This window comes from Leptosomus discolor, chromosome Z, assembly GCF_034619465.1.
Source record: "Leptosomus discolor isolate bLepDis1 chromosome Z, bLepDis1.hap2, whole genome shotgun sequence".
NCBI classification, from domain to species: domain Eukaryota; kingdom Metazoa; phylum Chordata; class Aves; order Leptosomiformes; family Leptosomidae; genus Leptosomus; species Leptosomus discolor.
In genome coordinates this window covers 36,980,197-36,994,767 of record NC_141419.1, presented here as the reverse complement: position 1 = coordinate 36,994,767, position 14,571 = coordinate 36,980,197, and the positions used below count along the sequence as shown (strand labels likewise).

General features: G+C 35.8%; 1 protein-coding gene across 1 annotated transcript in view; it reads left to right on the top strand.

The window, feature by feature from the left end:
* LOC104351546 (guanine nucleotide-binding protein G(q) subunit alpha) overlaps positions 1-14,571 on the top strand; it is a 130,995-nt gene that overhangs the window by 105,686 nt on the left and 10,738 nt on the right. The window contains exons 4-5 of the mRNA XM_086479609.1: positions 2,960-3,088; positions 4,059-4,188. Of these exons, the coding sequence (XP_086335735.1) occupies positions 2,960-3,088; positions 4,059-4,188 (259 nt within the window). The remainder of the gene's footprint in view (positions 1-2,959; positions 3,089-4,058; positions 4,189-14,571) is intronic.

Genomic DNA, 14,571 nt, shown 5'->3' with positions numbered 1-14,571 from the left:
TGCTTGCTAAATTAATTTTAAAATAAATAAGTGATTAGTTTAATAAGCTGTATGATGCTTAAAGAGCCTATGCATGCAGTGCTGTATTCCTCTGCAATCAGAGAATTTCTTTAAACTCCAGCTTTCATGTGGGGAAGAAAAAAATTTCCAGGACTTTCGGTATGAGGAAGATTTGAAAATAGACGTCTTTATTGTGGCAGTGAATTAAAACCACTTAACATAAATTCTACATTTCAATGTTACAGGATCAGCTATAATAATAATATGTGAAAATTGTGTGTACAGGTAGTATGTCTTTAAATATTAATAGTGTTCCAGTTGTCTTTTTTTCCTATGCAGAGAGTCAACTATTCATTTACATATTCCCTCTCAGCATTTTGAAATAGTGAGTAAGCCCAACAAGTCAGTTATTCAGAAAAATCAGACTGTAAGCCCACCCCTCCTAATGCAGTGCAAAAGTCTATTCTTGTGCATTGCGAAGAGAAATTGTCTTGGTTTTTGTCTGTGTAGTAGTGTGGACATAGAGGTATAATGTTATGCAATTAATACAAAAGTCATGGTAATGTATTGAGTGTGTTGCTCCCACTGGCATTTCAGGGAGATTGCATCCATTTGAAGACAATTCATTTCTGCAATATATCAGAAATCTTCAGATGTGATATAAAGCAGTGAGTAATGGGAAAGAAGACCTGGTGTCAATCCAAGTGATCCATGTTCTTACTCACAGATACTAGTTTTTTTTTAGTTACTGTGTTACTTTGGTTTAGAGGTTTCATGAATTTTGAGAGAGACTTGAGGAGTTTTTAGCGATTTTAGAGTATCTTGAAGGGAACTTTGTTGCTGCTGCAGGCATAGCTTTCAGTTTGATTTTCAGAAACATGATTAATCTCCTTGAAGTTGATAGCAGGATGTGAAGTGACATATGCTCATGTGGTAACAGGAAGTGTAACTGATCTGCAGAACTGTTAAAGTCAATGCACAGACTTCACTAAAATCTGAATTCCAGTGTAAGTAATTCTTCAGCAGAAATGTCTGTTTAAAAAAAAAAAAAAAATCAACCACAAATCAGAAGATTTTTTTTCTACTTTAAAAGAATTTCATTGACTACTTGCTGTATGCTCACAGCATGAAAAGAGCAATAATAATAGGTTTAAAAGAAAGGTTGTGCAACAAAGAACTGAGACATTTTCATTTAAATAAATGGATACAATGATATGTTTGTTTATTAAATTTTAAGTTAGAAAGAAAAGTGGTAGGCGCTAAATATCGTTATTCAAAACCAAAAGATGTGGGGTGTGTTCTAAATTGCTTTTGTTGGACTGTAGGTTCTGGTTATGATTTGTCAATATCACAAAGATTTTCTTTTTAAGGCATTTTGTGCATGCTATCTGGTTTGTTGTTTTTTGTTTGGTTGTTTTTTTTCTGTGAGATACTCTTACTTTTTTGTCACTGCTTCCTTGATTCTGGGTTTGAATATGTAATTTAGGACCCTTCTTAGAGAGCCCAGCATCCTTTGATGTGTTAAGTGAAGAAATCTAGGGAATGAAATAGGACTCCATAAGGACTCTTCCATGAACTGTATAGGTTGTGTAAGGTCCTACAGGTGAAATGGCTGAGAAGCCTAACAAATTAATTCTGTGTCTTTGCTGTGTGGTAGAAATCAAACTGCTTTGTTTCTGTCATTTTTCAGGACAACTTGCTCTTGCTATTGCATTAAGAAATCATTCAGAGCATCTAGAAGAAGTCTAATTATTTCTTATGTGGGTTTGTTTAAAAAGAGCACCTTCACTAGTAACTGCAAGGAAAAAAACATTCAGAGCTTAGTGATACTTCGTCATCATTTGATAAATTACAAGACTGTTGCTCTCCTCCCCTACAATGAATGAGGGCATCCATAGGTTAATTTATCTTGTCAGTGGCTAATTCTACGCCATTCTTGTGCTGGGAAGTAATCAAATTCCCAAGAACTTCATTTCCTGCAGCATTCTTTCTCCCAGATGTCTGCCATGGGGAGAGCCCAAGCTGCCTGATGCACTGATTTCATGAGATGTCCAGCTTGTGGACCCAAACAGGCTATCACACACATACAGGGCTTTTCTGAGCATCTCTTTTATGAGAGTTAATTAAAACCTCCAGTACACTGGTGCTTTATGATTGAAACCCACCATTAAGCAATAGCAGAAGAGTTTTCTGTTGTAGTCAGTGAACCTTTACAAGAAATTTTATAGGAGTTTCAGATTATTTGCCATCCAACTGGGGTATATTTCGTATACCTCAGGTTTCTTAATTTAATAAGAAGTTTCAGTCTGAATGCAGGACCCTCAGGTGCCAGAGATCCCACTAAATAATCAGTGCTGCCTTCTGTTAACAAGATCGGGAGAGTGTTTCGTCAGTGGGTGGGTTTTTCTTTTTTCTTTTTTTGTTTAATCTCCAAACAGTACCATTTATCCTCCTATCATGTTAAAAACTGTAATGATCTATTCTATAGCAGTTCGCTGGTTCTTGGGAGCTTTATGTTTGTCTATTCATGTATCTGTGTGGACACCACAGAAGGAATATCAAGCAATATGTTACATATTAAAATAAAACTTTGCAACTTTATATTTCTCACACATTTTAGAATGTTATTTGTCTCTAAATTGCCTACAATTATGTAATTGAAAACTTTGAATCTTTGGTGAATTTACATGTGGAAGCCAAGCAAACTTGTATGAGACTGCCCAGAATAATTATGCCACTCTTCTGTAGAATTTACCTGAAGCTAGGAAAGTGTACAGGAAGGGAGGATGGAGCACATTTTTATACTTTGTCCCCTCTTCTATGCCGATAATGCTGTTTTTTCTGTTGTACTTCTTCCTACCCCACAGCCCATTTCCATTCCCAAATCTTCCTTTCTGTTTTCCTCAGTGGGATGATGGTGTCACTGTCTTGCATTCCTGTTGTTTCTCCCTGTCTATAGCTATCTTAACGACTTGGACCGCATAGCAGATTCCACCTATCTGCCCACTCAGCAAGATGTGCTCAGAGTTCGAGTCCCAACAACAGGGATCATTGAATATCCATTCGACTTACAAAGCGTCATTTTCAGGTAGAAAAAAAAGTTTTAACACCTACTTGCTTTGTTTCTTTTGTTTCCTATTACATTACTAGTACCATGCGTAGGATATTAGTTAAAAGTGCATAAAAAGCAATTATTCTATGTTTTTAAAATTTCAGCTTGGTCATTGTATCTTCATTAAATTGTCCACGTATAATAAGGAGCTAATGTTAAAGATATAAAAAGGATGAAATACAATTAGGTTTATCTTTTTCTGAAGGTAGTTATTACTGATAGAAAACCTGAAATTCATCTTTTCAATAATATGTATCAGAGTTTCTCCATGAATAATAATCTGAAAATACAGTCATGTGTCCTTGTAATTCATGTAAATTGTGTAGTTTATTTTTAGAGAGAAATGACTCTCCTTTAGAGAGAAATCCCTTTACTTGAGTGCAAGTACAGTTGTTTAAAAAATAACTATGGAATTGCAGTTGCAAGTTAGACACCTGTGCTTAGTTACACTGAGACATGGGGTGAAGTGGGAGTATACTGCGTGCAAATTTGAGTTCTAATTTTGGCTATTAAAAATTTTGGTAGATACATACTGTATTCTATTTGCTCTCTAAAAATGGGGAAGCTTTAACAAGTTGGGAATTTTGACTCTGGTAATTTGGGGGGAAAAGGCAGACCACCAAGTCTGTTCTGTTCATATCTGTTTCTGCTAAATACACAGGGCATACATTGCCAAATCATGGCTTATGAAACCTTTGTATCTCAGTAATCTGAGGGCTTTGAGACCCACAGTAATTTAAATACAGAAAACTCATCAGACTTAACAGCAAATATAATTAACTGTCTACTTAGAACAGATTCCATTAAATATCAATGGAAAAAGTCATTAGGAAAAACAAATCAAACTGTGTTCTCAACTGAATTCTAGAATTTTGTCATTGTGTGTGTATTTGTGTGTTTATCTGTTAAGGTATTCATGGAGTTGATGTGGATGTTAATTTTGCAGAATGGTGGATGTAGGAGGCCAACGATCAGAAAGAAGAAAATGGATACATTGCTTTGAAAACGTCACATCTATCATGTTCCTAGTAGCTCTTAGTGAATATGATCAAGTGCTTGTGGAATCAGACAATGAGGTAAGCAAGCATCAGCAAAAAGCACCATTTTCAAAGAAAAAATAACTTAATTTGTCCAGTCCCATGTGGCTTCCAAATGCATCTACCAGCAGTCATACACAACTGCACCCAGTGGAGTGAGAAGCACTATAGGGATCAAGAGGGGAGGAGGGGATTAATCTCCAAATATGGTAACGCTGATCGCCGCATGAAGGATTCAAAGAAATTTACCTGTTTTGCATGGAAGGGGAATACAGTTGAACATAGAGAGGTGTTCTTAGTGTAGCTGCTTGTGCAGTTAGTGTTACGTAGTAGAGCCACAAAAATAGGTAGTGGAAGTGAAGCCAAATTTATAGATTCAGACCCTAAAGTAGTACACTTCATTCCTTTGAATTAAAGCATAGGATGTATATTGTGCTCGTTTCAAAAAATAACGGAAGTAAGAAAGTGGATGAGCTGAGGGGGCAAAGCACACTCGTATCCAGTATTTTGAATGCAGTTTTAGAGAATAGGGAGGTTATTTAATGTTTAGATTTTTTTTGTCTTTCCTGAGGACTATTTTAAGTTACTCATAAAACTTTTATGAGTTACTCACTGACACTGTCCTGTGCAAGTCTTTTAACACATACTTAACAAGAGTTACGTGAAAAAAAGAAAACATTTTAATGTTCTTCATGGCTGTATACATGTTGATTTCACTGTTCAAGAGAATAGTTGACACAGGAAGGTAAAACTGGTATCCATGGACGTTGATGTTTGTATACTGAATTTTCTTCAGGGTCCATTTTTACTGTAGTCTAGGAGCTCTGAAAGCTGTCACATTTATAGTGTTTCCATAAAAGAAAAATATCATTACGTTAGTTATATCATCAACTATATAGTTCAAAGCTGAATTTACAAAAATTATGATGTAATCTGTACCAACTTCATCTCTGTAATTTTGGAAGCTAGACACAGGTAGATAAAAAGAGACCTCAGCCAGACTTTACTTGTTTCAAGCCAAGCCAGGAATGTCTGGTTCTGTCTTTTTCTGTTTGCATTGTTCTTTTGTAGCCACAAAGTCAACACAGAAGTATTAAGCATTTTAATTATGTAAGTCAAAGCAAAATATATTGGAAATCACATTAAGACAAATTAGTTACGATAATTTTCAAATACTATTCTAACTATCCAAAATAAATTTCTAGACTTCTGATGTTAGCTGTTTATCACTGTGTTTTCATACTGTCTTTCTCATAGGGCAAGGTTCTCATAGGAACTGTCACAGGGAGAGGTTTACCACATGCTGGTTCCCCATTAAGTGTAGTTAGGCAGCTTGCTCAGACCCTTGCTGTGCTTTGACAGGTAACAGTGTGTGGATCATGACTTAGAGCATCACTACTGTAGGAGACAGAGTAGTATCTTCCTAGGCTGCATCATTTGAAGTATATAGTCTTGTTCTGTGTTCTCGTAAGCTGAAAAGGTTCAGGTGTTGTGAACTGAATAGAACATCTGACTGAAGATTTCCTTTGTGTTTTGGGCTGTCCAGTGACTGAAGTGATGCCTAAAATTGTGATAGCTTTTTCTATAACTACCTTTCAACTATGATGAAAAAGATAGCTTTACTCATATGACTGTTTTGATTTTTCAAGTTTTCACTTTTGAAACAGTTTGTGGAGGCAAAAGCTGTAAAACTCCTCATTGTCTTGGAGATGGTTCTTCCACCTTACTGCTAAACTATTTATGTTTCTTATGAACAACAGTGGAAAACTTCTGAATCTTTTTGTGTTTCAGTTTACAAGTTCATAACTTTAAGTCAAAACGTTTTTTCTTTTCAAGTCATACATACATACCCTAGTAGCGCTTTCTGGCAGCATTAGATCTGTGTTACTTTAGCTCTGGGATGGATCCAGACTGTCCTAGAGCTAAACACCCATCTGGGAAGCTTAGTATTGGCTTTCTGTAAGCTGTGACCTGTCTGTCTAAATTTGTTGGTATACCAGGGTGTGCTTCCCTTCCTTTTCCCTCCCCTGTATCTCTGAACAGGGCAGTCGCAGAACGCACGAGAGAAGAATGGGTTTATTTGTTCCACATAAAACAAAGCGTAGTTTGTTAGAATGTGAGTGTGGCAGAAATATGGGGAAAGGTTTGAAATGTGTTAGTTGACACCTTGAATTAAGAAATTTATCCCCTAAATTTTTTTTGTTCTTCACTGGGGTATGACAAGCTCAGTAGAGAAGACAGTAATTTAACTTGGAGACTTCGGTAATCAGCCAAGAGATCTTTTCGCACTTACCTTTAAAGTGTGAAACAGTACTAAAATTTTAGCAACAGAGTGAGAGAGTGTGTGTAAGTGCCCTACTTTCTTCATATGTATGCCATCAGTGTGATACTATGATAGAATCTAATGCTTCTTTGATCTGTGTGCCTCTTACTGAAATTAAAGATCTGACTCGACAACTTGTAGTGTTCTGCTGCTCCCTTTGCATTGCTTTCATGGCCTGATTAAAGAGTATGATTTTTGTAAGATGGCCTACTTTCTTTTTGTAATTAGTCCACTGCATGTTACTGCCTGAAGTCTTTGTCTTCGTAGTATGTTTTTACAAAGAAAACTATACTTTTTAATCATATGTGGCATTCTTCTTAGTAAATACATTTTTTCATTAATCTCATTTTCATGAGTAAACAAATCTGTAAGAGTTATTATTTGCCATTCAGTGCTTGTGTGTTTATATGACCCTTCATCATTATGAGACTGGTTTAGAGCACTTAAGACTCTTGATTTGTATTTCAAAATGTGATGCCTGGTAGACTCTCAATTGTAAATCCATTTCTTCCCTTGTTTAGCTTATTCAAGAAAAATACATTTGGATTATAAATCAGATGAGGCTATACTGAGTTGAGAGGCTTTGCTAGTGTCTCTCAAGGACTTTTCTCACTGGATTTATGCAGGATTGAGCTGGGAACTGTTTCTGTCCTCATGCCCTTAGAGGAGTTAAATGTTAAAAGTTCTGAGGAATATATTATAGCTACTCTGTAAGGGGACATCATACATAGAAAATAAGAAAAGTATTCAGACTGCCTGTTATTGAGAGTCTCGTGTATGATTGTTCCTAAATGATACATCCATAAAATTGCACTCCCATGACAGAGATCTGCGGCTAAAGAGGTGGGGGCTTTGGTCCTGAAGAAAAGCACGTGTCGCTGCCCAGCTGTGTTCTAACTATGATTCCTCTAACAGATGATACTCAGAAACAATGTAATTTCTCCTAAGTCTAGATTGTGTCTAGATGCACATAACTAAGCATCTGATTTTGGTGCATAAATACAAAATGAGAAGAATTGGCCAGGACAGTGTATATAAACATATCTTTCTAAAATTTCAGATAATGTACAGTTTTAAAATGTCTTTCTCTTCTTAAATACATGTAAAAGGAGAGATTGCTAACTGTTCCACATTCTGGCCTTAATAAAACACTAAGACTGTCAAGATTCGTTGGTGGAAATGAGGACAAAATTTGATCCAGAGGACATAATATACTAATCACATTAATAGTACTGTAAATTAAGAAAACCGTCCCTCAGTCTGATATGATGTGATGAAGGGGAACATGTTATAAGTTAAATTATCAGATATTTGACCTTTTCACTTTTTCAGAAAAGTCAGACAGAATTAGAAGTGAAATAAAAAGTGAAGAAAACGTATCTGTGGTAAATTAATTTATGATGCATTATGTCGTCTAGGTCAGGCTTTTGCTCTGAATTATAGCGGCAGATCTGGAGAAATTTGCAGTTTTATCAAAAAGCACAGTTTAGAACTTTTCAATTTTTAAAGTCAATTTGTTTTCTTAAATAAAGCATTTTTTTGTAGATAAAATATGTTAGTCCATATTCTAGGATATGCTGCATTTAAATATGTATCACAGGTAGTTCTTCTAAACATATAAAATCTCATGGTCTCAGTGCAATAAATGCAAAAATGAGTTCCAGCTTTATAAGAGAACCGGTAACCACCTGCAGTTATGGAAGGACTAGAGACATCACAGTATACCCGTAAAACCTGGCTTGATAAAAAAGAAGTTTTCATTAACTTTGCAGAGCTTGTTAAGTACTTGGAAGCTGCAAAATAAAGGACTGCATTTATTGATGTTTGTACATATTTTTCTTCCACATTAGTGTGCTGAAAGTCTTAAGATGTGTATGATTTCATATAGTTTGTATAGGTCTTTGGTGGTTATGAAAATGTGGGCTTTTTGTAAGTAGAGATATTTCTCTTCCTGTGTTCCCACAGGAAAAGCAGAAAAGACAGGATACAATTTCCTCAGTTCAGCTAAATTAATGGATTAATAGGCTAAGTGAAATTCTGAAACTTTTTAAACTATCGAAAAACAAATACTGTCTTTCCTGAGGTATCATCAGAGGCTACAAAGCTACAGAGGCATTGGGCAGAATGAAGTACTTGTTGATAAAAGATAATTTTTAGAAGTAAATCAGTATGAGTATTCTGAACATTCATTGCACAAAATAAATGGGGGGGGAATGACAGTTTAGATTATTTTGGCAAGAGGTGATACATTGTGATTTTTAAAAAAAAGAAATACAATTGTAACATGACATTTTAACAGGATTGGAGATAATTGTTGCTAATATTTACAACTAATATTCCTTCCAGTTTGACTTTTGAGTAAGGACTTTCAATAATGCCCAGTATTATAAAACATACTATGTATCCTGTATATGTACAAATACCTTATATATGCATCTCTGTGCCTTAAAGAAACAATTTTTTAAAATTTTTTTACTTGTTAAGCAATTTCTTTTTGTGGATGAATGAAACCACATATAAAAGAATCATAAATTGTCTCTTCCTTTGTTAAAATAGTAACATTAATATAGCTTTAAAAACTTGTATTTCACAGGTGGTTTCTTTGCAGGGTTTTCACTGGCCTTGAATAACAAAACAAATAGAACCAATTTTACTGTTAAGGTCTGATTCATTTATATATCCTGTCCAGACAGGTAATTTGCAACCCTTTTAAGAGGTTTATTAAGAACCGTTATTGGTTCTACTGACAAGTAGAATACTGCTCTTTTTTTAAAAAAGCTTTTGGTTTAAAACTTTTTTTTTTAGCTTTTATTTGTTTTAGAGGTTTTTTATAAAGCTTGTACTATGTTTTAATAAATTATGTGATTTAGGTGCAGCCAAAATTGTTAGTTTTAACAAATAATGTGTAACTGACTTTCTCTTAAACCAGTATTTCGTTCCTTTCCCTTTAATCCTCGTGAGTTGTCATCTGATTTGCATTAAAATTTTATAGAAAATGCAACCTCCTTATAATTCATGTATTTACAGGTTTGATCCCAGATTGCAGTTCTTGCTGCAAATGTTTGTGAAGTATGAAGGAGGCTGGAATGGCTTGTGAATTCTGAGTTTTTAAAATAATCGCAAAGTTGATTCCTTGGCTTAAGAAGTCCTAGAGACATGCCTAGGATTCAAGCTGTGCCTAACATTGCCATTGCTTCCTGCGTGTCCTTCTTTCACACTTGTTAAAATATTGTCTAGGATCTATCTTCTCTGTGATCTTGACAAATGCTATATTGCACAACAGACATCCACAAAAATGATGCCATAAAGGTAATTTTCTCAGCTTCCTGGTTTTGCCGTGTGTTCATCTGTCCACTGGCTTTCACTTCCCTATCCCAGGGAAGCAAATGATTTGTCTGTTTTAAGGACCTGCATCATCTAACCTGATATGGTAACCAGATTGAATCTTTTTTGTGCCAGTCTTGATCAGTAATTTTTAAAATATTCCAAGAAATACTTTTGTATGTGTTAGCATTCTCCTCATTCTGAACTGAAAAGAGTTTCCCAGAAAGTTGCTGCTGTGCAGTGTACAGTGGTGTAGCAGCCAGAGTTGTGTGAAGACTGCCACTTGCACTGTTGAGAATTCTGCTGCTGTAACTTGATGCTCTCTCATTCTGTGTTCAGCATCCCATTGTCTTACAGATTTATCCTGAGTTTATAAACTTCTAAAGCAGTGGCTGTTACTTAGGGGCAAAGTACAGCTGTGATGCCCCATCAAGTCTTCCAGGTTTCTGAAATGAAGAATGGCAGGTTCATTTACCAGTAGCAGACGTTTGCATGGCACTAGCAATTTTGAGATGTGAACAGAACCAGTAGATCTGGAAGTGACTCAAGCGACATTTCCAGAAGCCATTGCACAAACTTTGCAGGAGTTCAAGGGGGTAATCAGACAAGTGGAACAGGAGAGATGGAAGGAAGAAGGGACATGTGACTGGTGGAGTCCGTTTTGGAAGCAGTGTGGAGCTAGATAATCTGGGCAGACAGTTGTTCTTAAAAATGCTTTGTCCAAAACATTACCACCAGGGGATCGTTAAAACTGCTAGTGACTTAATAGGCTGTAAATACAGTGGCCCTCAGTAGAGCTGTGTTTAGCTTGGTGTTCATAGATCACAGAGGCTGAAAGATGAGAGTTACATATGAGTAAGAGAAGCAGAATTGGTTGCTTAGAGGGGTAGGCTCTCCATCTTGGAGAGAGGTGTTCGAAGCTTGACTGGACACGACCATGAGCAACCTGATATAATGACAAAGTTAGTCCTGCTGGAAGCAAGGAGTTGGAGCAGATGACTTCCACAGGTCCTTTCCAACATAAATTCTTTTGTGATTTTTAAGTAGAAAAATCATAGTTTGACAAGTGAAAGAAATTTTTTCATTTGTTTGGGGACTATCTTTGTGGTCATGACATAAGGTTTTGCTGTAGCTTCTTTAAAACCCTGCTTTATTTGTTTGGATATCTGAATTAATGTAGTTGCCTGCACAGTACTTCATTTACACTGAAGAATTGTCTTGCCATTTTATCAGAATTAACACTAGCATGAAGGCAAAGCAGGATATTTAGAAAATTAGGACTCAGCCACAGCTGCAAACTGAAACTGAAGGAACTTTGTAGCATGGTTTTCTGTGATGTTTCTGTGCTTCAAGTACTGAATAAAGGCACTGTGCAAAGATGCCAATTCTTTTGATTGATGGAAAATTTTGTTATTCTTAGGTTGTCCCAAGTAGGAAGGATCAACGTTGCTTGGTTAGTTAAAAAAATATCACAGTTAAAGTGTAACGTATTAAAATTACATGAAAATAATTACATGAAACCCAAGATAGGTTTTTTTACTGTGAACTCATTTTTGTGTGTGTGTGTACAGGTGTGTAGATGCAGGCATACCTGCTCATGTTTTGAATCTGGACAAAATAAATCTGCAAAATAGATAAGTATCCAACGCCTAGATGGAACTTCTGTGCTGTCCGTCAGTGCAATCTGTTAACAGATGACAAATTGGTACAATGTTCCAGTCGTGCTTTCTTTTGATGTGGGACAAAAATAAGCAACGGCATGAGGCCACAGAGTTCAGAACACTTTCACTCTTTATGGAGGCAATTATCTGAGCATGTATTTCATTTTTTTGTCAGAACTATCTTGCTGTTGACGTCTGGGCATGCTTCCACTTCTCTTCCAGCACTTTGTGTTCGTTATTCGAAGGCTAGTCCTGCATGGCTTAGCATGAAGGCTGAAAGAAAACAATGTTCAGATCAGAGCACTTCTCTTTTTCTGCATCGTGTATAAACCTAATACTTTAGTTGTCTTTTTTTCATCAGCATTCAGCAATCCAGAACAATTGAGCATAGGGCAGAGGCATAATAAGAACTCCTAGATAGAATTAAAATCCTCAGATGGTCTCTATAATTATTTAATAATGTTATTTTCATGTGAAAGGAAATCTCCAGAACTCATTGTTTATTTGGAAACTAGAAAAAATAACATGTTAACAAGCTGTGCCAAACCTTGTTGCTGTATGTATTATATCTGTTCATACCTGTTCACACGTATGCATATGTATTTTTTTTGGTTTGTGGGTAAAGAACCTTTTGAATGTAAAGTGTCAGTACTGGAAAGCATTTGCATAAGGAAGAGCCAGAGCTTCTCTCTTTTGTTAAAGTGGGTGGTTCATAATGGAAATGGGAGGTTGAATGATTGTGAACTCACTTGCAGAGGCTGCCAGAAATGCTGCTGGTAAATGTTGCTATTGGCAGCAATTACTGGCAAAGACAACTGCCACTTAGTTTTTTCAATAAGCAGTGTCAAAACTGTCCAGAAGTATACCTTTTTTAATGACAATTTGATTTTAAAATATTTTCACCTATTTTTCTTCAAAAATATGTAGGTATTCATGAAAAACTGGTTATTCTGGCATTCATATTGTTTCATCAAAATTAATTTGACAGACATTTCTTTGTTTAAAAAATACTTGGCAGCAACATTTGGATGATGTTTTTATTGACCACTTCTTGGACCACTTTTTTTGGACAGTATTTTTGTGCTTTGACGGTTGTTGAACATGTTGATTTGATGGATTTCGGGTTCATTTGGTTAATCTTTCCCCGTGCTGGGTACATAAAATTGCCATATATTTGCGAGTGCAGTGTTGGATATTTAAGTTGTTGGAGAGGTGAGAGTTCTTTGCCTAAGTGATTTAAAAATGCAGTTCTTATCTACAGAGATGTCTTTCCAGTCCTCTACCAGCTGTTCTTTTTTTGTCAGGCTAGTTTGCAGAAAGGTTAAAGACCAGTGAAGAAAATAAAGGAATTGTTCCTGAGCTCTGTGTTTGAAGTTGTCTCTTGCTGCATTTGAGTTACTCATCAAAATGTACAACCGTTGCAGTTTTTTTCTTAGACGGCTAGTTACAGCAGTTTAGCTGCAGGATCATACTTCATACTGGTAGCAAAAGTCTGAAGTGCTTCCAGTTTTGATACTGTATTTAACTTTTTTACATAGTGGAGTAGTCTCCACTGACCTCCCACTTCCTGATTTCCTGTTGTTTCCCAGGTTTCATGTAGCAGCTCTGTTAAAATTTCCAGCCAAGGAATATACTGTAGGTCTTTCTGTGCAGCCGGACAGTGCTTCTGCTTAAATAATTGCTGAGTCATATTTGGAGAATGGAGACATTCTTAATTAATATAGACTTTTGCACAAAAACCGTTCACATGCAAAAGATTTTATGAGGTAAAATAATAGAGTCCATTACTGTGGTACTGAACAACTTCTGAAATACTAAGCCCTGCTTTTTTTTTTTGAAGCCCTCTTGTGTTAGTATCTCCTCTTCTATAATTACTGTCTCTGAATGCCCGCTCACTCGAACATTTGTTACCAGCATAAACATAGTTGTATAGACAGTGCAAGTTATTGACTGAAAAATGCATCTCATTTACCACCTCACCACCTTCTCGCATCATTTCAACAAGATTCAGTTCCTCAAAATTTGTGAAATTTTGTTAACAGACACTGTTTAAATTACTAACAATTTTTAAGACGAAAACTAATTACATTTTTCGTTCAGTATGTGAGTTACAGTGTGCCCACTAGATGCCACTCTAGACAATCGTAAATTATAAAGAAGGTAAAGGGTGAAACTCCACTACTGCCTCTGTATTGTTTCATATTACCTATTGTACTTGGTCTTTTCTGCCAAAGCACTATGTTTGTTAGCTGAGAAATGCTGCTTTCCCTTCACTGGTACCAGCTAATACAGCTTTTAAATGTTATTTTAGCCATCTTCAGTTATTTTTCAGGATTTGACTTCTTAAGAGTCTAGTGCTTATACATTATGCCAATTCTACTGTTTCTGTAATTCTAGGAGTTAATTACGTATTATTCCAGAGGAACAGATAGCAAAGAGATTTTCAATATATAAATCCAAACTAGAAATCCATCATTTTAACATGAAAAGTGAAAGTATGGAATTTTTTTTTAAAAAGTGGGAGGAAGTATACTGGTTTTTCTCTGTTAAAAAATGAGGAAGAGTAAGAGTTTGCATTTGGGTAAAAATGTGAGAAAACTTGGTTTGTATGCCTAGTTATTTGTGTTAACGTTTAACGATCATACAAAAACTTAAAATTGTAAAATCTTTCATGTAGGAAGAGGTACATGGTAGAATGATATTTCATTTTATTTTTATTTATGGTTCATAAAACCATGTTTGTAGTCATAAAACTGGACAGTCCCATGACTTGTGAGTAAGTACAGTGTTTTTTCTTGATGTTTAATAAGAAATTGGAATAACCTTGTCCAAGATTACATGATCTGTTTATAGTTGACAAATTTCTATTCACTTGTGGAGTTTGTCTGTTGTATTTTTTTGTTCTGTGTCTCATGATGGTATTTTTACATTGGAGTGGTGACTGTCGGGTTGTGTGGAGGTTGAGAGAATTTTATGCTGGCATCTGTGTATCATAAAAAGAAAAACAGAGCCATAGCCGACGATATCAATATGTCTTCATGCAATTCAGGACTGACTGCAGACAGGGAAGTTGCCCAGGCCAGCAGATCTTGGGGGATGGTGAAAACAGTGAAA